At 39.8% G+C, this 27,800-nt stretch overlaps 1 protein-coding gene across 4 annotated transcripts in view; it reads right to left on the reverse strand.

Annotated features, from left to right (window-relative positions):
- Positions 1 to 23,150, reverse strand: part of rfc1 (replication factor C (activator 1) 1) — a 49,819-nt gene extending 26,669 nt beyond the window's left edge. For 3 of the 4 annotated variants that reach the window (XM_061907215.1, XM_061907207.1, XM_061907198.1), the window contains exons 1-10: positions 23,016 to 23,150; positions 22,731 to 22,859; positions 22,575 to 22,650; positions 15,511 to 15,627; positions 8,585 to 8,856; positions 8,419 to 8,490; positions 1,013 to 1,090; positions 564 to 938; positions 368 to 475; positions 108 to 287 (exon numbers count right to left, since the gene is read on the reverse strand). In XM_061907215.1, the coding sequence (XP_061763199.1) occupies positions 108 to 287; positions 368 to 475; positions 564 to 938; positions 1,013 to 1,090; positions 8,419 to 8,490; positions 8,585 to 8,856; positions 15,511 to 15,627; positions 22,575 to 22,650; positions 22,731 to 22,859; positions 23,016 to 23,018 (1,410 nt within the window). In that variant the 5' untranslated portion in view covers positions 23,019 to 23,150. The remainder of the gene's footprint in view (positions 1 to 107; positions 288 to 367; positions 476 to 563; positions 939 to 1,012; positions 1,091 to 8,418; positions 8,491 to 8,584; positions 8,857 to 15,510; positions 15,628 to 22,574; positions 22,651 to 22,730; positions 22,860 to 23,015) is intronic. The other variant, XM_061907225.1, reaches the window with a different exon arrangement.
- Positions 23,151 to 27,800: the final 4,650 nt, after the last annotated feature.

Raw genomic sequence — 27,800 nt, forward strand, 5'->3', positions numbered from 1 at the left:
TCATTATGATTATAATTAGTCAAACTTACTATAACATGAAACAACTATTTGACAATCAAAATAGTTTGCAACCATCTGCCATACCAATAAAGTGAGAGAAAGAGCACCTTCTCAAGCTTGGAGACGCCGCTGTCCCGGCCCTGCACAAGGTAGGTCGTCTTCTTGCTGACGTTGCCCGTCACTTTGCCGCCGTACCGCTCGATGAGGGATTTGGTGTCGTCTCGCTCCAGTGACTCCAGGACGCCTGTCAGGACAAACACGCAACCCTCCAAACAGTTGTCTGCACCCTGGAAGAGCCAAGAGAGTTGTGGATGAGCAACACGGAGAATAAATGTGTCCCCATGGGATGATGAGCTGAACATGGTACCGTGGGGATTTCTTTGGACCCCAGCGCTCGCGGTCCATCTCTGTTGAGGTAATTCCTGTAAGCGGAACCGTTGCCCTTCTTCTTCTCCGCTTCATCGGGACTTGTGCTCTAATGGGATAGAGAGGACTAAAAATAAGTCAGCCCGCTAGAATTCAGCTGTGTATCTTCAATGATATAGAAGGTATCGTAAATTCACCGCTGGTTTAGCTGGAGACGTTTGAGGTGCCGTCCCAGTTTTGGATGCGGGCATCTTGTCGCTGATTGACACATTTTGTTGCACTTTTTTAGGGGAGACCTTCAGTTTTGTCGGCGCTTTTCTCTTTTCCGCATCCTCTTTTTCCTCCCTCTTCTTCTTCATCATGGCCACTTTGGAAACCTCTTCTTCCTCATCCTTCTTCTTCATCATCATGGCCAGTTTGGAACTGGTTTTGACTGCAGCGGGACTCTTCTTGGGCGAAGGACCGATCACATCCTTGGACATGCTGTCATCTCTGCTAATCTTTGAAGGGCTGAGTGCATTCATCCTGCTCGGCAGGGCCTTGTCGTCATTTCCGTCGGAACCTTTTCGAGACTGCAAAAAAACCAAAAACACACACACAACATAAGCACCATAAAAAGTACACAAGGACCTGAAGTTGTCATCACCTTCTTTGCATGGGGCTCTGCGTCTAGCATGGCCAGTGTTCTTGCAAACTCCTCATCTCCATGGACCTGCTTTTCCAGCTAGTAAGGACCACATTTTTTTTTTAATTAAAAAATACCATCAACTCAATCAGGCCTTAACGCAGTGGTTCTTAATCTGGGTTCGATCGAACCATAGGGGTTCGGTGAGTCGGCCTCACGGTTTCGCCAAAGTCTGCGCCGTGGAGGTCAAGACACACCCGACTCATCGTGTAGATAAAAACTTCTCTCTAAAGTTCTCTCTAATTTTCCACATGCGTGAGCAAACACTAAAACTCGTTGAGCATTCAGTGGAGCACATGTGAGCGACATCAGACGTGCACATGCACTGTGGCCACACCAGCAGCACACCTGTCCCAAACCTGACTAAATAACAAGTTAAATGTTTTATTATCATAACGAAATGACAGCAGCCATTTCCATGAGATTAATTTTTGGCCCACTTACAAAGACAATAACAAAAAATATTGTTTTTCATGAGCTGTGTACTAGTATTGTATGTCCGGGTGGGGTTCCTACTTTGGAAAAAATGTGTACCCCTTTTTAGATATCGCATTTAGTTCCCACTAAAACATTCACATTTTGCACAATGACATGTAAACATGGGATCATGTGTACATTCTTGTAACTTTCTGTTTGTAAAATATATATTTATTAGTATTTCCTTAATATAATAACATATTTTCATGATTAATATTTATAAATTACGATTAAATTAAAAATGTTTTGTTTTATTTTTCACTGAAGAAAGGTTTGGTGAACGCGCACATGAAACTGGTGGGGTTTGGTACCTCCAACAAGGTTAAGAACCACTGCCTTAAAGTATTAAAATAAAATTTTCAGTCAAGCCAAAAATTATTTTACTCCTGGCAAACTGTGATTAAACATTTTTGTTCAAATGTGCATACATATTTCCCCCCACAATGACCCTTTTGTACAGTATATCGTCTTGTCAATTCCAATCAAGAATAAATAAGGTCACACTTTGCTAGAGGTATACATAATTGACTGTTAATTATGTATAACTAATTACAATTAATCTCCATTTGCAACTTTGTCTGAAGTATGCCTATTTTTACTGTGCAAGATGAATAACAGGAGGCGGTTATGTATACAGTTGGCTGTATTAATATTGTATAAACTGAATAGATAATGCGGCTCGACCACATCGCAGACTTTTTCCCAAAGCATATTCTACAAAAGGGCCTGGGCAACTATTTTGACTCGGGGGCCAAATTTAGAGAGAAAATGTCTCTGGGGGCCGGTATATCTGATTTTTAGGAACACTAATACAAAACCTCACAATAATGTCTGAATGCTAAAAACGTAATAACAGACCACCTTCAAAAACGGAATGGCATTTAAATTTTTTTTACTGAATGAGACAGCCATAATGTACATGAAAATTAAAAAAATGGGACTTACAACATTAACTATGAAGGATAGAACACTGAATATTGAAAAGATATGAACGCACACCCTTTTTCCATCCAAATATTTTACAATCAAGCGAAACATGAATGTGAAGGTTAAAATAAAAATAAAAAACCCACCTACAATCTGATAGATCAGTAAGCTTCAGAACTTTGTTCTCCTTCCGCGTCTGTCCCTGACACCCACATTTCAACTAATTAAATGACCATAGTAACTAATGCGATGACCATAGTAACTAATTATATTACCATTGTAACTACTGTATCATGCAAAAGCGCAGATTCCAAGTATTTAAAGACTTAGTATAGTTGAAGACTTCCGGTCATTAGAAAAGACGAGTGCATATCATAATGGCAGCTCCACTTTACATCTTAAAGGCCTACTGAAATTAGATTTTCTTATTTAAACGGGGATAGCAGGTCCATTCTATGTGTCATACTTGATCATTTTGCGATATTGCCATATTTTTGCTGAAAGGATTTAGTAGAGAACATCGACGATAAAGTTTGCAACTTTTGGTCGCTAATAAAAAAGCCTTGCCTGTACCGGAAGTAGCAGACGATGTGCGCGTGACGTCACGGGTTGTGGAACTCCTCACATCCTCACATTGTTTACAATCATGGACACCAGCAGCGAGAGCGATTCGGACCGAGAAAGCGACGATTTCCCCTTTAATTTGAGCGAGGATGAAAGATTTGTGAATGAGGATAGTGAGAGTAAAGGACTAGAAAAAAAAAAAATAATAATAATAAAGAAAAAAGTCGAGGGCAGTGGGAGCGAGTCAAATGTTAGACACATTTACTAGGATAATTCTGGAAAATCCCTTATCTGCTTATTGTGTTACTAGTGTTTTAGTGAGATTATATGGTACCTGAAAGTCGAAGGGGTGTGGCGACTGCCAGTGTCTCCGGTGGGAAGAGGCAAGAGAGTCAGCAGCTGTAGGAGGACGCAAGCTCCGCTCATGTCTACGATAAGAGCTGACTTATTACCACAATTTTCTCACCGAAACCTGCCGGTTGACATGTGGTCGGGAAACATGTTCGCTTCACCACTCTGTTCCATAGTAAAGCTTAACCTTCGGGAATGTAAACAAGGAAACACCGGCTGTGTTTGTGATGCAAAAGGCAGCTGCAATACACCGCTTCCCACCTACATCTTTCTTCTTGGACTTCTCCATTATTAATTGAACAAATTGCAAAAGATTCAGCATCACAGATGTCCAGAATACTGTGTACTTATGTGATTAAAGCAGACTACTTAAAGCTGGGATAGGGCTGGAAAAAACTACAACCGCTACAACCCAAGACGTCACGCGCACGAGTCATCATACCGACGTTTTTAACAGGATACATTGCGGGAAATTTAAAATTGCAATGTAGTAAACTAAAAAGGCCGTATTGGCATGTGTTGCAATGTTAAGATTTCCTCATTGATATATAAACTGACTGCGTGGTCGGTAGTAGTGGGTTTCAGTAGGCCTTTAAACATTTAAAATAATGATTTGGGAATGTCCGGCGGGCCAGATTTAAAAGCTTAACAGGCCTTAATTTGCCCAGGTCTGTTCTACAACATTTGCTGTCAACACTATACTAGCATTGGCAACTAGAGGAGACCAAACCAATTAGAGCGTGCAGTATCTTAGCCTCGGATTGGCTTAGCCACAAGCCAGCATTACTAAATTGGATTAAAAGTGTCAAGGTGACTAAAGGGGACTACTTCACGTCTAGAGAGTTCTCATAATGTTGAAAAGTGTATTTAGAAGGTTGTAAGTTTTTTTAATGCACAAGCTATGAAAATATAAGATTTATAATTAATGATTAGTACTTAGCAGGGTTTCCCGCAGTGCTTTGTTGTTAAGGCCTTGGCAACAAAGAGCCACCGCCTAAACTAAAGTCTTAACAAGAAAAAAAAAAAAAGTCTTAACAAGCTGCTCTGCTTAGCTCTGCGTCTGCCTTTTGTCAGTATGTCTAAGTGGCACCCAGCATTGTCCCACCCACAGAACCCTCTGATTGGTTACACGCAGAGCAGTAACAGCCAATCACCAGTGTGTATTCAGAACGCATGTACCGTGGAGTGAGCAGAAAGGGGTTTTTAGCAGGTAGGGCAAAGGACTCTCCCCAAATGATAATAAACACCTCCCAGTCAACAACTAGTGACATCACTATGGTCCCGCTGACATTCTAGAAACAAGCGGCAGCTCAGATCGCTCGCAGTCTTTGAGGTGAAGGCTAATTAGCGTAACGTTAGGTCACTGTGCGGTGTGTGTGTTACACACAGCAAAGCCCTGTCTGTCTGAAAGACAAACAATACTGACTTACAGTTAAAAACGAAGTTATTTCACTTGACTTTTTTCTGTGATGATTGAGCTGTGTTGAAGCAGCAAAAAACAACATTATGTTTAATGAAGAGTTATGTCTCTGATAGTTGATATAATAATGTAAGTGAATCATAATGCCTACATGAACTCCATGGTGTTCAGGGATGAATAGTCTCTCCTGATGCTATTGTACTATTTTTTCAGCTATAGTTACATTAATCATTAGGAATGTAGCAGCCTAGTATTGAAAGGCACAGGGTCCCTGCTATCACATGTTGATAAAAATATAAAATTTATATAATAAAAATCAACTACAGGCTTCCCAAATGTTGTAATAAATTAAGCAGAGACCCCTAAAGGGACAAGCAGTAGAAAATAAATGGATGGAGTTGAGCATACGTCAGCATGTGGCTCCACTTTTAACTCTTTTTCAAACGCTTATTTCAAACGCTTACTTACAGTAAGTCATCAAGGCCTACTGAAACCCACTACTACCCACAACGCAGTCTGATAGTTTATATATCAATGATGAAATATTAACATTGCAACACATGCCAATACGGCCTTTTTAGTTTACTAAATTGCAATTTTAAATTTCCCAGGACTTTTTTCTTGAAAACGTCGCGTAATGATGACGTGTACGCGTGACGTCATGGGTTGTTATGAATATGAGCGCTGCACACACACACACAGCTAAAAGTCGTCTACTTTAACGGCATGATTACACAGTATTTTGGAGATCTGCGTTGCTGAATTTTTTGCAATTTGTTCAATTAATATTGGAGAAGTCAAAGTAAAAAGACGGAGTTGAGAAGCTTTAGCCTTTATCCACACAAACACACGGTGATTCCTTGTTTAAAATTCACGGAGGTGAAACTTTCCTATTGATCGGAGCGGACATTGATCCCGACTACATGTCAACCAGCAGGTTTCAGTGAGAAAATTGTGGTTAAAAAGTCGCCCCTTACCGGATATCAGCTGAGCTTGCGCCTCCCGTACAGCTGCCGTCGACTTCCCCGAGACACTGCGCGTCAACACCCGGCCGTGGACGTACACTTCCGACTATCAGGTACTGTTAAACTCCCTAAAACACTAGCAACACAATAGAAAGATAAGGGATTTCCCAGAATTATCCTAGTAAATGTCTCTAAAAACATATGCATCCGTCTCAATGCAACGCGATTGCAATCGCGTTTTCTATTTTTTTTTACTTTTTTTTTTTAGTCCATTATTAATTATTATTATTATTATTATTATTAATATCCTCAAACACGAATCTTTCGTCCTCGCTCTAATTAATGGGGAAATTGGCGTTTTCTCGGTCGGAATAGCTGTTTTTGTTGGAGGCTCCCATTAAAATCAATGTGAATATATGAGGGGCCATCAACATGTGACGTCATCATCTGCGACTTCCGGTAGAGGCAGGGCTTTTATCCAGTTGCGAACTTTATTGTGGATGTTCACTACTAAATCCTTTCAGCAAAAATATGGCAATATCGTGAAATGATCAAGTATGACACATAGAATGGACTTGCTATTGCCGTTTAAATAAGAAAATCTCATTTCAGTAAGCCTTTAATTTGACTTTGTAAGTCATTATTTTAGTATCTCAGGTAACTAGGACTGTTTTGTTTTTACTTCACGGAAAAAATATTGAGATATATATCGTATATCGCCATTGGGCAAACGGAGCGGAAAACACAACCAAAAGTTGTAGGCTTCTTCATGCGACAAAGCCGGCCTACTTCACCACAGCCTGTTGGCTATTGCCCCCAAGGCTGTGGTGACAGCGATGAGGTGGAAACGTGATGGCGACAGGCCGAGATACACCGATCCTCACACCCACCCAACTAATCCCTTCCCCGGCCTTTCCCCCTGGAGAGTCACCACCTTAACTAACAAATGTTCTGGGGGAAACAGTGCTTAGCATAAGATTAATTTATCGGGGTCATGTCCGGTACCAATTAACAGCAATACACGAGTAATGACTGTAATTACACGTATGTTTAATAAAAAGCATTGTGTGTCACTGGCTCAAGATTACAGCCACGCACACACACACACAAAAGACCAACATGTTTATTAAACAACAAAACAGGAAGTCATTTAATTACGAGTCTTGGTTTCATTTTGTCGATTGGAACAACATTCTCTCTGATTTTAAATATAATTGTGCAATAAATCACATGCCATCTGGTAAGACAAAATACGAATGACAGCCAGTGAATGTTTTTTTATTTTTATTTGTGACCATAGATCGTTTTTGAACTACACTCGCACGAATGGCGATTGTTTTAACACGGCAGAGGAAATTTCAAAAATATTTTTGTCTGTGTCGACACTAAACAGAGCGAAAAGTAACACTCAAATAAATATTGGTTTGTTTTGAGCAGTGGAGAGATTTTCAAGAGTGAAAGAATTTAAAATCAGATGTGCATGGTGGTGGTTTTGTTTCTAATAAAGCTTTAAAAACACTGCTTATAAACAACTGATTTCCCAACTTTGGGCACATAACAGCTATAATGTAATAGCTGAAGGGTTTGGCTCTGTTTCCGCCCCTGGGGAGGCATTCGTCACACTTCATAAAACCCTAAAGACTCCATCCATCCATCCATTTTCTACCGCTTATTCCCTTTGGGGTCGCTGCTGCCTATCTCAGCTACAATCGGGCGGAAGGCGGCATACATCCTGGACAAGTCGCCAACACAGATAGACCGACAACATTCACACACTAGGGCCAATTTAGTGTTGCCAATAAACTTGTCCCCAAAAGACTCAGATTATCAAAATTTCAAAACCAATATAAACTTCAACATTCGCTGGGCTTTTCAAATGACTGAAACCCAGGCCTACCAGTAAGCCTGGGCGATAAATCGTTTGAATCAATACATTTGAGTTTTTTGTTGAAGACGATCTAAAAAAATTAATTGAATAAAAAAATTCATTTTCATAATTGTTCTTGCGCTGGCATATTATTTACCCAAAGAAGTTTCCGTAGCTTCCGCCCTCCCCTTTTTTCTTTAGGGAGATTCACTCACTCACTCACACATTTATTCCAAAGAAAAGAAACGTGTCGTCAGTGGTTTGGTTTTGCGGCAACAGGTGTGGGGACAAATGACTGCAAGCTGCAAAGTTTGTTTAAAAAAAAAGGCAGCAGCAAAACAAACATATTCGAGCATCTAAAACAGACGCATCCAGTTGAGTGGGGAAAACTCAAGTCTTTGAGGCAAAAAAGAACTTTAAAACAAACTCCAGCTTTTTGAAAGTTATTTTACACAATGTCCAATTTATATCTGTTCTAAAAATAACTCACTTTGTATACAAATATAATTTTGCTAAGAGTATGATGCAGATTATGCAGGGCTATTTCAGACTACTAAATTATGAATTTTCAATGTCATTCGTATTCATTGGTTTCTTTGAAAAAGTAGGGGGAAAAAAATTGTTAAACTAATTTTAAGAAAATATCTGACATTTTATTTTCAGGCTATATCGCTTATGCCTACATTGTAGGGCTACACAGGTAGGCAATTTACACTGCCAAGTCTGTTTCATATCACGGAATTCTCACAACTTACAAGCCGCCATAAATTAAATCAATGTGCTTCATGCCGCTTACCTCAGCCTCCTCCACCATTTGCAGCTGTTGAGCAATTTGCTCATCACTCAGCTCGTCCGTCTCCTGGTTGGGCTGTAGACGAGATGCGTTTTTTTAGCGATGGCGACCCAAACCAGGTGAGAGAGGAGACAAAAATAAACCCGTAAAAATCTTTGGCACCACTCACCGCCTTTCGTTTAGCGCTGGCTACCAGCTTCTTGTCCGAGCGCTTAACACTTCTGCTACCGAAGTAGTCAAACACGGAGGTGGTGGTTCGTTCGGCTGACTTTGCCGCGACGGGGGGGGTGTGAGATTTTGTAGCACTATGGGTCTGAACAGACGAGGACTTGTTGGGAGACTTTGCAGCTTGTTTGACATCTGAATTGGACCTCTGGGCGGTGCCATTCTGCTTGGTTTTGGAGACCTTCTTCAAGGACTGAAAGTTGTCACTGTCCGAGTCTACAATGAGAAAAGTATGCTTTAAAAAAAGTATTCCGACAACATCACTCCACAATAATGTTAATTCTGACATTTTGAACAATAATTTTGACATCTAAATTGATTTACTGAATTCCTAGACATTTTAGTCAACTAAAATGACAGTAAATTTAAAGTGTTACTATCCAATAGTGTTAATTTTGACATTTTGAACAATAATTTAGTCATATAAATTGATTTACTGAATTCCTAGACATTTTAGTCAACTAAAATGACAGTAAATTTAAAGTGTTACAATCAAAGTGTTAATTTTGACATTTTGAACAATAATTTAGTCATGTAAATTGATTTACTGAATTCCAAGACATTTTAGTCAACTAAAATGACAGTAAATTCAAAGTGTTGCAATAAATATGTGCTAATTTGGACATTTTGAACAATAATTTAGTCATTTAATTGATTTAATGAATTCCCGTCAAATAAAATGACAGTAAATTTAAAGTGTTACAATCAAATAGTGTTTATTTTGACATGTAGAACAATAATTTAGTCATCTAAATTGATTTACTGAATTCCTAGACAGTTTAGTCAATTTAAATGACAGTAAATTTAAAGTGCTACAATCAAATAGTGTTTATTTTGACATATTGAATAATAATTTAGTCATCTAAATTGATTTACTGAATTCCTAGACATTTTAGTCAACTAAAATGACAGTACATTTGAAGTGTTACAATAAAAGTGTTAATTTTGACATTTTGAACAATAATTTAGTCATCTAAATTGATTTACTGAATTCCAACACATTTTAGTCAACTAAAATGACAGTAAATTTAAAGTGTTACAATAAAATAGTGTTTATTTTGACATTTTGAACAATAATTTAGTCATCTAAATTTATTTACTGAATTCCTAGACATTTTAGTAAACTAAAATGACAGTAAATTTAAAGTGTTACAATAAAATAGTGCTGATTTTGACATTTTGTACAATAATTTAGTCATCTTGAAAGATACATCTCCTGGATGCACTGGGACACATCATCGGTGATGTAACCTGGATTCGTCGGGTGTTTCTGGTCTCGCAACATCAGACACCCTCGTCCAGGCGACCCAGCCGGGGTGATCAAGTCCCAGTAGCAACCCACAGATCAATACAATACAATAGTGTTAATTTTGAACAATAATTTAGTCATCTAAATTCATTTACTGAATTCCCAAACATTTTAGTAAACTAAAATGACAGTAAATTTAAAGTGTTACAATACAGTGTTTCCACAGGATTGTCACTATAAATGTGGTGGTGGAAGCATGGATAGGGGCGTGGTCAATTCCACCTTCTCATTCAATGTGTTTTCTTTATTTTCATGACTATTTACATTGCAGATTGCCACTGAAGGCATCAAAACTATGAATGAACACATGTGGAGTTATGTACTTAACAAAAAGAGGTGACATAACTTAAAACATGTTTTTATTCTGGTTTCTTCAAAATAGCCACCCTTTGTTCTGATTACTGCTTTGCACACTCTTGGCATTCTCTCAATGAGCTTCAGGAGGTAGTCACCTGAAATGGCTTTCACTTTACAAGTGTGTATTATCAGGGTTGATTAGTGGAAATTATTGCTTTATCACATGGGTTAGGAGCATCAGTTGTGAGAAGGTGTGTCCAAACTTTAGGCCTGTACTGTATATATATTTTTTTAATAAAAAGCCTAAACAAATGTTGTATATACATTTAAAATAAAATCTGTGTAATTAGTTATTGGCACCTCCCGATTCAATTATGATTCAGGAGCTACGATTCGATTAAAAAAATTGATTATTGATGGATCTTTAATTAATGTATATTGATGCGCTTTTAAAAATGTTTTCGTTTCATTAAGTGTTTATAACTTGCAACATTAAAAAACAGTGCATTTCTAATAACAAACTGTTAAATTAATTCCGTTACATTTATTAAATTAATGCAAATGTGTGCAAAACTGGAACACAAGTGCCCTAAATTAAAGGCTGGTTGGATATCTCGGTGAGGTGGCTCGCTGCAGTCAGCATTACTTTATTTAGAATAAATAAGTCGATTATCAACATTTACTAATCGATTTTATAAATTTTTGTCTAAATTATGTTGGAATTTAGTTTGCCAAAAATGTAAACAGTCCTTTGAACTATAGATTATGAAAATATGGTGGTTTATTGATATTCTCTACAATGAAGTCACACTAAGAAAGGTACATCAATATAAATATTAAGTGCACATACCATAAAAATGTAGTTTGGTACAAACTTAAAAAAAAAAAAAGCAAAACAATTTATAGGCTGAATGTTGGCTCTGATGCTGCTAGCTTAATGCTAACGTACAATGAACCAGCTCATTGACATGCTAAGGAAATTTAGCAGGGCCAATTGCAGGGCACATACATAGATTTGGGTTGAGTTTTTCCTTGCCCTGATGTGGGATCTGAGCCGAGGATGTCGTTGTGGCTTGTGCAGTCCTTTGAGACACTCCTGATTTAGGACTATATAAGTAAACGTTTATTGATTGATTGATTGATTGACGGACAAACCTTCACACTCACATTTATATCCATGGGCAATTTACAGTCTCCATATGCCAATGAAGCTTACATACATATTTTTGGAAGGTGGGAGGAAGCCACAGCAACTGGAGAAAACCCACACAGGCACGTGCAAATTTAATATAATATATAACATTAGTTTTTATTCTATTTTTTTCATGTTAAAAAAAATACATATATTTTGAAAGTGGGATGGCTTTTATTTTGCTGTGGTGGTGCGCCACAATCAAATGCGTGTAGGAGAAAAGATGCATTATTTACATCCATATACAGATGGATAAGACACTTCTCCCTTTCTCCCGGTGCGGCTTTTGAATGTTTGGTAGTGGTCATAGGCACAAATTGGCAGCCACGCTTACGTCAGTCTACCCAGGGAAGCTGTGGCTACAAATTAGGGCTGGGAGATATGCCCTTTTATTAATATCTCAATATTTCTAGGTCATGTCACAATACACGATGTATATATCCATATTTTGCCTGAGCCTTGAATGAACACTTGATGAATATAATCACAGCAGTATGGTGATTCTATGTGTCTACAATCAAACATTCTTCTTCATACTGCATTAATATAAGCTGCTTTTAAACTTTCATGCAGAGAGGGAAATCACAACTAAGTAAATTTAGCAAAACTGTATTTATTAAAAAGTTATTAAACAGTGGCACAAACATTCATGTCATTTCCAAAACAGAAAGTGCAAAATTGTCAGAGACATTTTAAAAGAAGCTATAAGTGCAAGATTGTCAGAGACATTTTAAAAGAAGCTATAAGTGCACTTTTGTGCATGACGTCACTAAGATAACATATCAAAACAGCACTAAATTAAAGTGCACTTTTTGTACAGAACACCACTACAATAGTTAAAAACAAATAAAGTGCACTTTTGTGCATGATGTCACACAAGATATTTCATTAAGTGTCAAATAAAAATTAGCTGCATGATAGGAAATCAAATAAGTGTATTTCCTTTGCAATGTGGTAGGTTCCTGCGGACGCTATCTCCTTTTTTTTCATAATTTTTTTTTCATACTGTGTTAATCTGAAAATAGTTGCTTCGGCATTTTTTTGGTGTGGCACCGGCCAGAGATGTTGACATGCAGAGTTTCAAGCACTCCTCAATCTCTAGCGCAGTTTTTCAACCTTTTTTAAGGCAAGGCACATTTTTGTCATAAAAAAATCCGGAGGCACACCACTAGCAGAAAACGTTAAAAAAATGTACTTTGTGTTAGCAAGCAAGGCTACCTACGTTGTTGCTATCGTTCTTTGTGTGGACATTGTTGATTCTCGTGTCACGTACGGATGTACTTTGTGGACGCCGTACGTTTTTGCTGTCGTTCAGCATTCTGTCTCTGTTTACTTTGTAGCTAAGTCAGTTTGACTTTCATTTTGTGTAGCCTTTTCCTTTCCCTTTCGTTCATTTTGGGTTTAAGCATTACATACCTTTTTTACCTTCACACTGCCTTCCACTGTGGTCTGCATATTGGGATTGATTGATTGATTGAGACTTTTATTAGTAGATTGCACAGTACAGTACATATTCCGTACAATTGACCACTAAATGGCAACACCTGAATAAGTTTTTCAATTTGTTAAGTCGGGGTCCACGTTCACAACAAACCACCCTGGTCTCACCCGACACACTCAGACTTTTACAAAGCAATGTTGCCACCTACTAACATGGAGTATTACGTGGTTACCCTGCCGAGTTTTACACGGCACAGACACTAAACAGACACTAAACAACAGCACATTATTGGCAGATGATAATAATTGATTTGCAAAAAATATTTTTGGTATAAATTAGGTGAAATTGCATTATTTCCCACGACACACCAGACAATACCTTACGGCACACTAGGGTGCCGCGGCACAGTGGTTGAAAAACACTGCTCTAGCGGGTGACGCTTAAAATGATGCTACATTAGCGGTGCTGCTACTTTTTGTAGCAACGCTTTTGCCGCATAAATGTTGAACATATTCCCGCTTGGAGTCAAACCACCGCCGGACGATGGATCCCGAGCCATTTTTATTGGAAATTAATTCCTCCTCCATTTGCTACCAGATTCGCACCTTCTCTCTCTCGTATTACCACCCGCACCTCACCGTTACCATCACAGTTAACGTTACCATGTCGCTACCTCTCTGTTTCCCGGGAGCCCGTGAGGTTGCACACGTGACGTATGTAAGAAGGTGCACTTGTTTATGTCTCTGTGAGAAGAAGAGACAAGAAAAAGTGAGAAGAGCCTGTAGTGTAATGCCCGCAGCTATAAGCAACTGCGTGAGAATGTATACTCGAATATCACTATGTAGTAATTTTCTATATCGCACAGAGACAAACCCACGATATATCGCCCAGCCCTACTACAAATGTAGCTTACCACCACCATTGTGAATGTTGAGTGAGGGAATGATGGGTTCTCACTTCTTCATGAGCGCTTTGAGTGTGTAGTCAATAGAAAAGTGCCATATAAATCTAATCCATTAATTAATTATAGTTCTGATTGGATTCCCTCTGTGATTTACCCCCAGCCTCTCTACCACATGTACCGGTACTGTGATCGGATATATTCCTAACTTGTCCCACCCACCTAATGACAAAATTAAATACAAACCCCGTTTCCATATAAGTTGGGAAATTGTGTTAGATGTAAATATAAACAGAATACAATGATTTGCAAATCATTTTCAACCCATATTCAGTTGAATATGCTACAAAGACAACATATTTGATGTTAAAACTGAAACATTTTTTTTTGCAAATCATTAAATTTATAATTTAATGCCAGCAACACGTGACAAAGAAATTGGGAAAGGTGGCAATAACTACTGATAAAGTCTAGGAATGCTCATCAAACATTTATTTGGAACATCCCACAGGTGTGCAGGCTAATTGGGAACAGGTGGGTGCCATGATTGGGTATAAAAACAGCTTCCCAAAAAATGCTCAGTCTTTCACAAGAAAGGATGGGGCGAGGTACACCCCTTTGTCCACAACTGCATGAGCATATAGTCAAACAGTTTAAGAACAACGTTTCTCAAAGTGCAATTGCAAGACATTTAGGGATTTCAACATCTACGGTCCATAATATCATCAAAAGGTTCAGAGAATCGAGAAATCACTCCACGTAAGCGGCATGGCCGGAAACCAACATTGAATGACCGTGACCTTCGATCCCTCAGACGGCACTGTATCAAAAACCGACATCAATCTCTAAAGGATATCACCACATGGGCTCAGAAACACTTCAGAAAACCACTGTCGCTAAATACAGTTGGTCGCTACATCTGTAAGTGCAAGTTAAAGCTCTACTATGCAAAGCGAAAGCCATTTATCAACAACATCCAGAAACGCCGCCGGCTTCTCTGGGCCCGAAATCATCTAAGATGGACTGATGCAAAGTGGAAAAGTGTTCTGTGGTCTGACGAGTCCACTTTTCAAATTGTTTTTGGAAATATTCGACATCGTGTCATCCGGACCAAAGGGGAAGCGAACCATCCAGAATGTTATCGACACAAAGTTCAAAAGCCAGCATCTGTGATTGTATGGGGGTGCATTAATGCCCAAGGCATGGGTAACTCACACATCTGTGAAGGCACCCTTAATGCTGAAAGGTACATACAGGTTTTGGAAAAACATCCGCTGCCATCTAAGCGCTGACTTTTTCATGGACGCCCCTGCTTATTTTAGCAAGACAATGCTAAGCCACATTCAGCACGATTGGATTTTGTCTCGGTCAACATTTGTGTCTCGTTTTTATTCATTGACTAAATGGTCATTATTTTTGTCAACACGCAGTTGTTTTGATTGGTTATCGTCTTGTTTTAGTCAGGGGGAAAATAGGTTGTTGACAATAACTAAGACAATCATTTTTAGTCAACAAAATGAACACTGCGCCACAAGTAATAAGTGAAGATGGAGCTTTCCAGGCTTCATGACTAAAATATGTCACAGATTATTTTCTCAATTTATTAGTCCGTTGATTCTCACAATAAAACAATGTAAATCCTACTTTGCTACAAACCTATAGTGGCGTTGAATGATATCTTCAAAGTTTAGGTCAAGACAAGTTGTCCCAACCCCAAACATCCCTTGTACCTGTTTCAGAGACATAGCGAACAGGTTCTTTCTTGAGAGATTGCGCGGCCTTGCCGACCTTCTCCTTCTTCTCAGCTGATTTCTTGGACTTCCTGTCTCGCTCATCAGAGTCAGAGTCTGAGCGGACGGAGGGAAAAAAAGCGTTGAAAGACTAATAAATTGCTGGTCTCACTTAGTATAACTTGATGCACACTTTTTCAAGGAATGAGACATTTCCAAGAAACATTGCAATAAAGATGCAATTAAAAGGGGAAATACAACTTTTTTTTGCCTATTATTCACATTACCTCGGAAAAACAATGTGTTCTTTTTTTTCATGCATTCCATAATAGTAAATAAATGTTAGGAAAAAGTCAGCTAACAATGGAGTCAATAAGATTTCATAAACGCATGCTAGCTTTTTCCTGGCTACTAATGTTGGCAAGATGGCGGCGCCCGGACGGGCTGCGACACTGCGGTGCTCTTGCTAAAGATGGAACATTTGGCGGAAATGCCGGACAGTTCTGCAGACTTCATGGCTGGCTCGCATCGTGGTCACTCCGTGATCACGTACGACCGCCAGACACTTCTGGATATGGACATATTGGGCCGTTTTGGACTGATAGACGCGGGCGGGCTAAACATGCTAACTAGCATGGGGATTCGTCGGCGGCTACGTCCAGCGGCCTGTGAAGCAGGGGAGTCTAGTAGCAGCGGGGGCCGTCTACGGAGCAGACGCCAGCGGTGTGATCGGAAACGCGGATGTCGAGCGGGGCTAAAAACAAAGCAGAAGGCTAATCCCCACAGAACACCACTTTCCTCCATCCCGAAGACGGATTTAGATGGAAAATGCGAGACTACTGGTCTGGGTAAGGAGTCAGTTAAATTAGAACAAGTTTTTTCTGCTTTGAGTGTTTCAGAGTTGGACATGTGTTTTACTGAGGTGGCTAACTATGATGCGTGCAGTTTATCAAAGCAACAAACAAACAATCGGAAAATCCCCGTTACTGAGGTGGCTAACCATGATGCGTGCAGTTTATCAAAGCAACAAACAAACAATCGGAACATTCCCGTCGTATCAATTCCTAGATATGGTCGTAATTATACTGAATGCACTGGGCATAATAAACACAACATTATTAATATTGCTACTACGGATAATTTGATCAAAAATTCCCTAAAACAGCCCACTACCTATAATATAGGTTTTTTAAACATAAGATCATTGTCTCCCAAAACGTTGTTAGTTAATGATATTATCAGAGACAACAATCTTAACGTCATCGGTCTCAGTGAAACCTGGCTTAAACCAAACGACTTTTTTGCGCTAAATGAGGCATGTCCTCCTAACTTTACACATGCGCATATTGCCCGTCCGCTTAAAAGGGGTGGGGGGGTCGCACTAATATACAACGAAAACTTTAACCTTAGTCCTAACATAAATAATAAATATAAATCGTTTGAGGTGCTTACTATGAGGTCTGTCACACCGCTGCCTCTACACCTGGCTGTTATCTACCGCCCCCCAGGGCCCTGTTCGGACTTTATCAATGAATTCTCAGAGTTCGTTGCTGATCTAGTGACACACGCCGATAATATAATCATAATGGGGGACTTTAATATCCATATGAATACCCCATCGGACCCACCGTGCGTAGCGCTCCAGACTATAATTGATAGCTGTGGTCTCACACAAATAATAAATGAACCCACGCATCGCAACGGTAATACGATAGACCTAGTGCTTGTCAGGGGTATCACCGCTTCCAAAGTTACGATACTCCCGTATACTAAAGTATTGTCCGATCATTACCTTATAAAATTCGAGGTTCAGACGCATGTTCGTCAAACTAATAATAATAATAACTGCTATAGCAGCCGCAACATTAATACGGCCACAACGACAACTCTTGCTGACCTACTGCCCTCGGTAATGGCACCATTCCCAAAGTATGTGGGCTCTATTGATAACCTCACTAACAACTTTAACGACGCCCTGCGCGAAACCATTGATAACATAGCACCGCTAAAGTTAAAAAAGGCTCCAAAAAAGCGCACCCCGTGGTTTACAGAAGAAACTAGAGCTCAGAAATTATTATGCAGAAAGCTGGAACGCAAATGGCGCACGACTAAACTTGAGGTGCACCATCAAGCATTTAGTGATGGTTTAATAACTTATAAACGCATGCTTACCTTAGCTAAAGCTAATTATTACTCAAATCTCATCCACCGTAATAAAAACGATCCTAAATTTTTGTTTAGTACGGTAGCATCGCTTACCCAACAAGGGACTCCTTCCAGTAGCTCCACCCACTCAGCTGATGACTTTTTGCAATTATTTAGTAAGAAAATTGAAGTCATTAGAAAGGAGATTAAAGACAATGCGTCCCAGCTACAACGGGGTTCTATTAACACTGACACGATTGTATATACGGCGGATACTGCCCTCCAAAATAGTTTCTCTCGTTTTGAGGAAATAACATTAGAGGAATTGTTACAACGTGTAAATGGAATAAAACAAACAACATGTTTACTTGACCCTCTTCCTGGGAAACTGATCAAGGAGCTCTTTGTATTATTAGGTCCATCAGTGCTAAATATTATAAACTTATCACTTTCCTCGGGCACTGTTCCCCTAGCATTCAAAAAAGCGGTTATTCATCCTCTTCTTAAAAGACCTAACCTCGATCCTGACCTCATGGTAAACTACCGACCGGTGTCTCACCTTCCCTTTATTTCAAAAATCCTCGAAAAAATTGTTGCGGAGCAGTTAAATGAACACTTAGCGTCTAACAATCTATGTGAAACCTTTCAATCCGGTTTCAGGGCAAATCACTCGACGGAGACAGCCCTCGCAAAAATGACTAATGATCTATTGCTAACGATGGATTCTGATGCGTCATCTATGTTGCTGCTCCTCGATCTTAGCGCTGCTTTCGATACCGTCGATCATAATATTTTATTAGAACGTATCAAAACACGAATTGGTATGTCAGACTTAGCCCTGTCTTGGTTTAACTCTTATCTTACTGATAGGATGCAGTGTGTCTCCCATAACAATGTGACCTCGGACTACGTTAAGGTAACGTGTGGAGTTCCCCAGGGTTCGGTCCTTGGCCCTGCACTCTTCAGCATCTACATGCTGCCGCTAGGTGACATCATACGCAAATACGGTGTTAGCTTTCACTGTTATGCTGATGACACCCAACTCTACATGCCCCTAAAGCTGACCAACACGCCGGATTGTAGTCAGCTGGAGGCGTGTCTTAATGAAATTAAACAATGGATGTCCGCTAACTTTTTGCAACTCAATGCCAAAAAAACGGAAATGCTGATTATCGGTCCTGCTAGACACCGAACTCTATTTAATAATACAACTCTAACATTTGACAACCAAACAATTAAACAAGGCGACACGGTAAAGAATCTGGGTATTATCTTCGACCCAACTCTCTCCTTTGAGGCACACATTAAAAGCGTTACTAAAACGGCCTTCTTTCATCTCCGTAATATCGCTAAAATTCGCTCCATTCTGTCCACTAAGGACGCTGAGATCATTATCCATGCGTTTGTTACGTCTCGCCTCGACTACTGTAACGTATTATTTTCGGGTCTCCCCATGTCTAGCATTAAAAGATTACAGTTGGTACAAAATGCGGCTGCTAGACTTTTGACAAGAACAAGAAAGTTTGATCACATTACGCCTGTACTGGCTCACCTGCACTGGCTTCCTGTGCACTTAAGATGTGACTTTAAGGTTTTACTACTTACGTATAAAATACTACACGGTCTAGCTCCATCCTATCTTGCCGATTGTATTGTACCATATGTCCCGGCAAGAAATCTGCGTTCAAAGGATTCCGGCTTGTTAGTGATTCCCAAAGCCCAAAAAAAGTCTGCGGGCTATAGAGCGTTTTCCGTTCGGGCTCCAGTACTCTGGAATGCCCTCCCGGTAACAGTTCGAGATGCCACCTCAGTAGAAGCATTTAAGTCTCACCTTAAAACTCATTTGTATACTGTAGCCTTTAAATAGACTCCCTTTTTAGACCAGTTGATCTGCTGTTTCTTTTCTTTTTCTTCTATGTCCCACTCTCCCCTGTGGAGGGGGTCCGGTCCGATCCGGTGGCCATGTACTGCTTGCCTGTGTATCGGCTGGGGACATCTCTGCGCTGCTGATCCGCCTCGACATCTCTGCGCTGCTGATCCGCCTCCGCTTGGGATGGTTTCCTGCTGGCTCCGCTGTGAACGGGACTCTCGCTGCTGAGTTGGACCCGCTTTGGACTGGACTCTCGCGACTGTGTTGGATCCATTGTGGATTGAACTTTCACAGTATCATGTTAGACCCGCTCGACATCCATTGCTTTCCTCCTCTCTAAGGTTCTCATAATCATTATTGTCACAGACGTCCCACTGGATCATTATTGTCACCGATGTCCCACTGGGTGTGAGTTTTCCTTGCCCTTATGTGGGCCTACCGAGGATGTCGTGGTGGTTTGTGCAGCCCTTTGAGACACTAGTGATTTAGGGCTATATAAGTAAACATTGATTGATTGATTGATACTCATGCAGAATTTGAGATACAACAAACATAGTAAAGCAATCACTTACTGTACAATGCCTGCTTTCACTGGGTTGTCGACTGTTTATCTACTCCCGTTTAGATGAAGAATTAGTTATAATTCTCATGAAGGATTAAAAATATGGGTGCATACGACCATCTTTGTGGCTTTCTCGCCATCTCCTGGTCTAAGTTGGCTTACAACGTTGACCAACTTCTCAGTTTATGTCCACATCCTTCTACTACTACTACCGACCACGCAGTCTGATAGTTTATGTATCAATGATCAAATATTAACATTGCAACACATGCCAATACGGCCTTTTTAGTTTACTAATTTGCAATTTTAAATTTCCCGCGAAGTGTACTGTTGAAAACGTTGCGGTATGACGCGTGCGCGTGACGTCACGGATTGTAGCGGACATTTTGATCCAGCACCGATCACAGCTATAAGTGCTCTGCTTTAATCGCATTATTACACAGTATTCTGGACATCTGTGTTGCTGAATCTTTTGCAATTTGTTCAATTAATAATGGAGACATCAAAGAAGAAATATGTAGGTGGGAAGCGGTGAATTGCGGCCGCCTTTAGCAAACACACAAACACAGCCGGTGTTTCCTTGTTTACGTTCGGCTCTTACCGCAGACATGAGCGGAGAGTTTGCGTCGTTCCTCCTGCAGCTGTGGACTCTCTTGCCTCCTCCAACCGGCCGCCACCGACCGTCGGATACTTACTCCATGGAGGGAAAAAAATAAAAAATCTCAGCCCGGCTACCATGCCTCGTCGAGAAACGTGGCCTTCCTCGGAGACACTGGCGGTCACCACACCCGTGGCCACACCCCTCCGACTTTCAGGTACGACTATATAATCTCACTAAAACACTAGTAACACAATAAGCAGATAAGGGATTTTCCAGAATTATCCTAGTAAATTTGTGTAATTACAACTGAATTGCTCCCACTGCCCTCGTCTTTTTTTTTCTTTCTAGTCCTTCACTGTCATTTTCGACGATTTCCCCATTAATTTGAGCGAGAATGAAAGATTCGTGGATGAGGAAAGTTACAGTGAAGGACTAGAAAGAAGAAAAAAAAAAAGAAGTCACTTTCGACAAATTTTTTGTCTTTCTAGTCCTTCACTGTCACTTTCCTCATCCACAAATCTTTCATCCTCGCTCAAATTAATGGGGAAATCGTCGCTTTCTCGGTCCGAATCGCTCTCGCTGCTGGTGGCCATGATTGTAAACCGTGTGAGAATGTGAGGAGCTCCACAACCCGTGACGTCACGCCTTTAAAGGCCTACTGAAATTAGATTTTCTTATTTAAACGGAGATAGCAGGTACATTCTATGTGTCATACTTGATCATTTCGCGATATTGACATATTTTTGCTGAAAGGATTTAGTAGAGAACATCGAGAATAAAATTTGCAACTTTTGGTCACTAATAAAAAAGCCTTGCCTGTACCGGAAGTAGCAGACGACGTGCGCGTGACGTCACGTGTTGTAGGGTTCCTCACATCCTCACATTGTTTATAATGTGAGCGACCAGCAGCAAGTGCAATTTTGGACCGAGAAAGCGACGAGTTCGCCATTAATTTCAGCGAGGATGAAATATTCGTGGATGAGGAAAGTTAGAGTGAAGCACTTAAAAAAAAACAAAAAAAACGGCTCCAGGCGATGGCAGTGTGAGCGATTCAGATGTTATTAGACACATTTACTAGGATAATTCTAGAAAATCCATTATCTGCTTATTGTGTTACTAGTGTTTTAGTGAGATTATAAAGTCATACCTGAAAGTCGGAGGGCAGCGGTCAACGCCAGCGTCTCTCAGAGAAGCCAATGGAGGAGCCAAGATCACAGCTGCCTTTTTGACAGCTACAGGAGGAATTTGCATAATCCACCGAAGTCTCCGGTAAGAGCCGACTTAATATCCCAATTTTCCCATCCAAAAACTTGCTGGTTGACGTAGAGAAACAAGTTAGCTTGACCGCTCTGTGTTAAAGCTTCACAACAACAAAGAAACACCGGCTGTGTTTCGGTGCTAAAGGTAGCTGCAATCCACCGCTTTCCACCAACAGCATTATTCTTTAAAGTCTCCATTATTAATTGAACAAATTGCAAAAGATTCAGCAACACAGATGTCCAAATTACTGTGTAATTATGCGATGAAAGGAGACGACTTTTAGCCGTAAGTGGTGCTGGGCTAACATGTCCGCTACAACCTGAGACGTCACAAACACGCGTCATCATATGCGTCAACATTCCGCGACGTTTTTAACAAGAAACTGCGGGAAATTTAAAATTGTAATTTAGTAAACTAAACCTGCCGTATTGGCATGTGTTGCAATGTTAAGATCTCATCATTGAGATATAAACTATCAGACTGCGTGGTCGGTAGTAGTGGGTTTTAGTAGGCCTTTAAGGATTGTGAATGATGGGCTAAGTTCCAAAGAGCTGCAAGTTCCCTTTGATGCAAACAAATATATAAATTGTGTATCCAGTTATTAACAATCCCAGAAATATAATTACCTGATTCAATGACGGCATGTTTTTTCCGTTTTTTCACTATATCCATACGCGTGACATCAGTGCGTGCTTTCTTCTCCTGTGGCACATCAAAACAAATAAAAGGTACGAAACAACGCGTGGATTTGCACTTTTAGTACAGCTGACTTAATTTCTTGCCTTGATCTCCTTCTTCTTTCTCGGCTCCTCATCTGGGGACTGAAGCTTTCTCGCGGCGCTGATGTTTCCATTCGGAGCCTCTTTCTGCGCCGTGGGCTTTGTGGACGGCGCAAAAAACCGCCTGATGTCCTGCAAGCACACAACCCACGTTATATTATATTAATCCCCAACGGTTTGACCATCGCTTAGAGCCGCACAGTTAACGTTACGAGCGTCAGCAAAATGGCGAGTTTGTCCGATAAACGAGCACGTTGTGTTGAAAATCTGAGCGAAGTTGCAACATACCATTATTTAAAGACGTATCCACACAACTTAGTTCGGGGTTTGTTGTTGGTGGGGGAAAATGAAAATCGCGAATCAACTTGGCGCGAAAGAGGGCTCTGCTGTCGCCCGCAAATGACGTTGCGCGGGGTAATGACGTCATGCCAGCGTTGCCAAAATGAGAAATGACTAAGTATCGAGGACAATATTCATGACAAATGTGTGCTTTGTTTTAAAGATGTGCTGATTTGGATGTACACTGTATGAAAAAAAATTGAAAGGGGAATTTTGCCTTTGCAACCTCGTTGTGCTATTGGTTAGGTTTTGTATTCATACATGTAAGTTTCTCAATACCCGACCTGTTTTTGTGCTTTTAAAAGAGAATTACAACTCTACGTTGAAACACTCTCTACCTCTTAGAACCAAAAAGCTGTGAAAACGATGATGCTGTGGTTCAAATGTAATTTACACACACGCGCACACACACACACATATCTATATATGAACATATGTGTGTATATATATATATATATATATATATATTCCCGCGACCCCAAAAGGGACAAGTGGTAGAAAATGGATGGATGTATATATGTATACATAAATATATATGTATGTATCTGTATATATATATATGTATGTATATATATATATATATATATATATATATATATATATATATATATATATATATATATATGATACTTTTATTCGTAGATTGCACAATTCAGTACATATTCCGTACAATTGAACACTAAATGGTAACACCCGAATAAGTTTTTCAACTTGTATAAGTCGGGGTCCACGTTAATCGATTCATGGTATATATATATATATATATCCATCCATCCATTTTCTACCGCTTATTCCCTTTCGGGGTCGCGGGGGGCGCTGGCGCCTATCTCAGCTACAATCGGGCAGAATATATATATATATATATATATATATATATCTTTTTGCAACTCAACGCCAAAAAAACGGAAATGCTGATTATCGGTCCTGCTAGACACCGAACTCTATTTAATAATACAACTCTAACATTTGACAACCAAACAATTAAACAAGGCGACACGGTAAAGAATCTGGGTATTATCTTCGACACAACTCTCTCCTTTGAGGCACACATTAAAAGCGTTACTAAAACGGCCTTCTTTCATCTCCGTAATATCGCTAAAATTCGCTCCATTCTGTCCACTAAAGACGCTGAGATCATTATCCATGCGTTTGTTACGTCTCGCCTCGACTACTGTAACGTATTATTTTCGGGTCTCCCCATGTCTAGCATTAAAAAATTACAGTTGGTACAAAATGCGGCTGCTGGACTTTTGACAAGAACAAGAAAGTTTGATCACATTACGCCTGTACTGGCTCACCTGCACTGGCTTCCTGTGAACTTAAGATGTGACTTTAAGGTTTTACTACTTACGTATAAAATACTACACGGTCTAGCTCCATCCTATCTTGCCGATTGTATTGTACCATATGTCCCGGCAAGAAATCTGCGTTCAAAGGACTCCGGCTTGTTAGTGATTCCCAAAGCCCAAAAAAAGTCTGCGGGCTATAGAGCGTTTTCCGTTCGGGCTCCAGTACTCTGGAATGCCCTCCCGGTAACAGTTTGAGATGCCACCTCAGTAGAAGCATTTAAGTCTCACCTTAAAACTCATTTGTATACTCTAGCCTTTAAATAGACTCCCTTTTTAGACCAGTTGATCTGCCGTTTCTTTTCTTTTTCTTCTATGTCCCACTCTCCCTTGTGGAGGGGGTCCGGTCCGATCCGGTGGCCTTGTACTGCTTGCCTGTGTATCAGCTGGGGACATCTCTGCGCTGCTGATCCGCCTCCGCTTGGGATGGTTTCCTGCTGGCTCCGCTGTGAACGGGACTCTCGCTGCTGTGTTGGATCCGCTTTGGACTGGACTCTCGCGACTGTGTTGGATCCATTGTGGATTGAACTTTCACAGTATCATGTTAGACCCGCTCGACATCCATTGCTTTCCTCCTCTCTAAGGTTCTCATAGTCATCATTGTCACCGACGTCCCACTGGGTCATCATTGTCACCGATGTCCCACTGGGTGTGAGTTTTCCTTGCCCTTATGTGGGCCTACCGAGGATGTCGTGGTGGTTTGTGCAGCCCTTTGAGACACTAGTGATTTAGGGCTATATAAGTAAACATTGATTGATTGATATATATATATATATATATATATATATATATATATATATATATATATATATATTGCATTCTATTTTAGTTACCTTATGGAGTTTACAAGCCCCCTAGCGCTGATTTGTACTGTTTTTGTACTTTTGATTATTGTTATTTCTCGATTGTTTGTAAATGTTGCAGTTTATAAATAAAGGTTTATAAAATAAAAACAAGACAAAGTATCATATTAAAAGCCTGCAACTATTATATATATATATATATATATATACATATATATACATACATATATATATATATACATATATATATACATACATAGATTATATATACATACATACATTATATATATATATATATATATATATATATATATATATATATATATATACAAAAAATAAATATTTTTTCCCAAAATAATATTTCAAAGTGAAATATTTCATGTGTATTAATTGACGCCTTCTATAGGTCAATAATTCATAATATTATCTGGATTCATTATTCTTGGCTTTTATACATAAAATAAAGCCATTGACGATTGTCAATTAAAAGTTTTCATATTTGTTTCTTTTTGTTTTGGTTTTATGCAGCTAAAAACAGCCTGCCTCGCAGCGTTCTGTTATAAGAGTCAACATTGCAACTTTTTGTCATTACATTTCACCTGTTTGCTCTTTTATTCCACTTATTTTTCTTTTCTTTTTTATGAGTATTTTTAGGTCAGGAGTATTTTTCAGATCCAAGTGCTGACCATTTTTTTCAGGCGAGCAGTCTGAAAAACATGATTTGAACACGTTGTATCTGCCTTTACTCCTCCTTCAAGAGAAATGTAAACTAATACTTTTTAAATACCTGGGCTCTTGTATGCCTTTTAATAAGGGGTCTTAGCTTTTAAAAATAAAATAAACCAATGGATGAGTAAATCATTGTCAAATATTTTATATTGCTTAATTAACACAATACATTAGCAAAATCTGTCACATTTGGTCTTCTACTCTGTGTAATGTTGTGTTCATTTCATAATAAATGAAATAAAACAATCCACAACAACTACACTTAAATATTGCTAAATTAACACAATACGGCAGTTTAGGTAATCCCTGCATATTTACTGTGATGCTTTTGCTCATGTTGTGTTCTAATTAAATTAAGTAATTCCTTCATTCATTTATACAGCACACATTCTCATATTGTGTATTAATTATGACACATTGTTATATTGTCATATTGCAGTAAAAGCCAAACTGTTACTGCAATCACGTCTTGTAGTTGCGTATCTTCACCTTACTAAACGTGAACAGGTGAATAATACTCTCCCCTCTTCATATCAGCTGCAGAAAATTATCCCTTAGAGATAGTGTGAGAAGCTCTGCCATCCGGGAGGAGCTCAAAGTAAAGCCGCTGCTCCTCCACATGGAGAGGAGCCAGATGAGGTGGTTCGGGCATCTGGTTAGGATGACACCCGAACGCCTCCCGAGGGAGGTGTTTCAGGCACATCCTCCGGTAGGAAGCCACGGGGAAGACCCAGGACACGTTGGGAAGACTACCGTATTTCCTTGAATTGCCGCCAGGGCGCTAATTAATTTAAAACCTCTTCTCACTCCTGCGCTCACCAAAGGCACGCGGTAAAAGTAAGCATGCACTAATTATTTTAAAACCTCTTGTCACTCCGGCACTTACCAAAGGCATGCAGTAAAAATGTGAGTGTGATGTAAGGATACCATCATGAAAAGCACATTTAATAAAAAAAACCTTATTATGGTCTTACCCATACTTGCCAACCCTCCCGGGAGACTCACGAAATTCAGCGCCTCTCCCGAAAACCTCTCGAAATTCAGGCGGAGCTGGAGGCCACGCCCCCTCCAGCTCCATGAGGACCTGAGTGACGTGTCTGAGAGCGTGTCTGCCCAATGACGTTATAACTGTAGAATCAACGAGGGCGAGTTCTTGGTTTCTTATGTAGGTCTATTGTTGGGCAGTTTCATTAACGTCCTCCCAGCGCAGTAACAACACACAACATGACAAAAACAGCAGTCACGTTTACGTCTACCGTAAGGCAGTTCGTCTGCCGTAAACAGCATGTGACACTCTTAAACAGGACAATACTGCCATCTACTGTACATGCACCACAACACCTCCAGGCAACTTCAACCCTTTACTAATCACATCCCATCTCCCCGGATTGTAAATAACCTAATGTAAATAATCGAATGTATTTCTAATGTATATACTTGTTCTTATGCTATCTGAACTCACTATGTTCTCTGCTGGCAGTACATATCCTACTAAGTCAGACCTACACTGTTTCAATGTCCATTTGTCTGTTGATGCAATTGTTGATGACTGAAGTACTGATATCAACCAAAGCTCTTATAATCACACTCCCCGGATTGTAAATAATTCAATGTACATACTATGATGATCAACCTGTGTGATGACTGTATTATGCTGATAGTATATATTTGTACCATGAATTGATTAACGTGGACCTCGACTTAAACAAGTTTAAAAACTTATTGCGGTTTTACCATTTAGTGGTCAACTGTACGGAATATGTACTGTAGTGTGCAATCTACTAATAAAAGTTTCAATCAATCATGCATATGTGACAATAATATCTACTTTAGAAAGTGCAGTGCACAACTGCGCA

Source organism: Nerophis ophidion, linkage group LG01 (genome assembly GCF_033978795.1).
Source record: "Nerophis ophidion isolate RoL-2023_Sa linkage group LG01, RoL_Noph_v1.0, whole genome shotgun sequence".
NCBI lineage: Eukaryota > Metazoa > Chordata > Actinopteri > Syngnathiformes > Syngnathidae > Nerophis > Nerophis ophidion.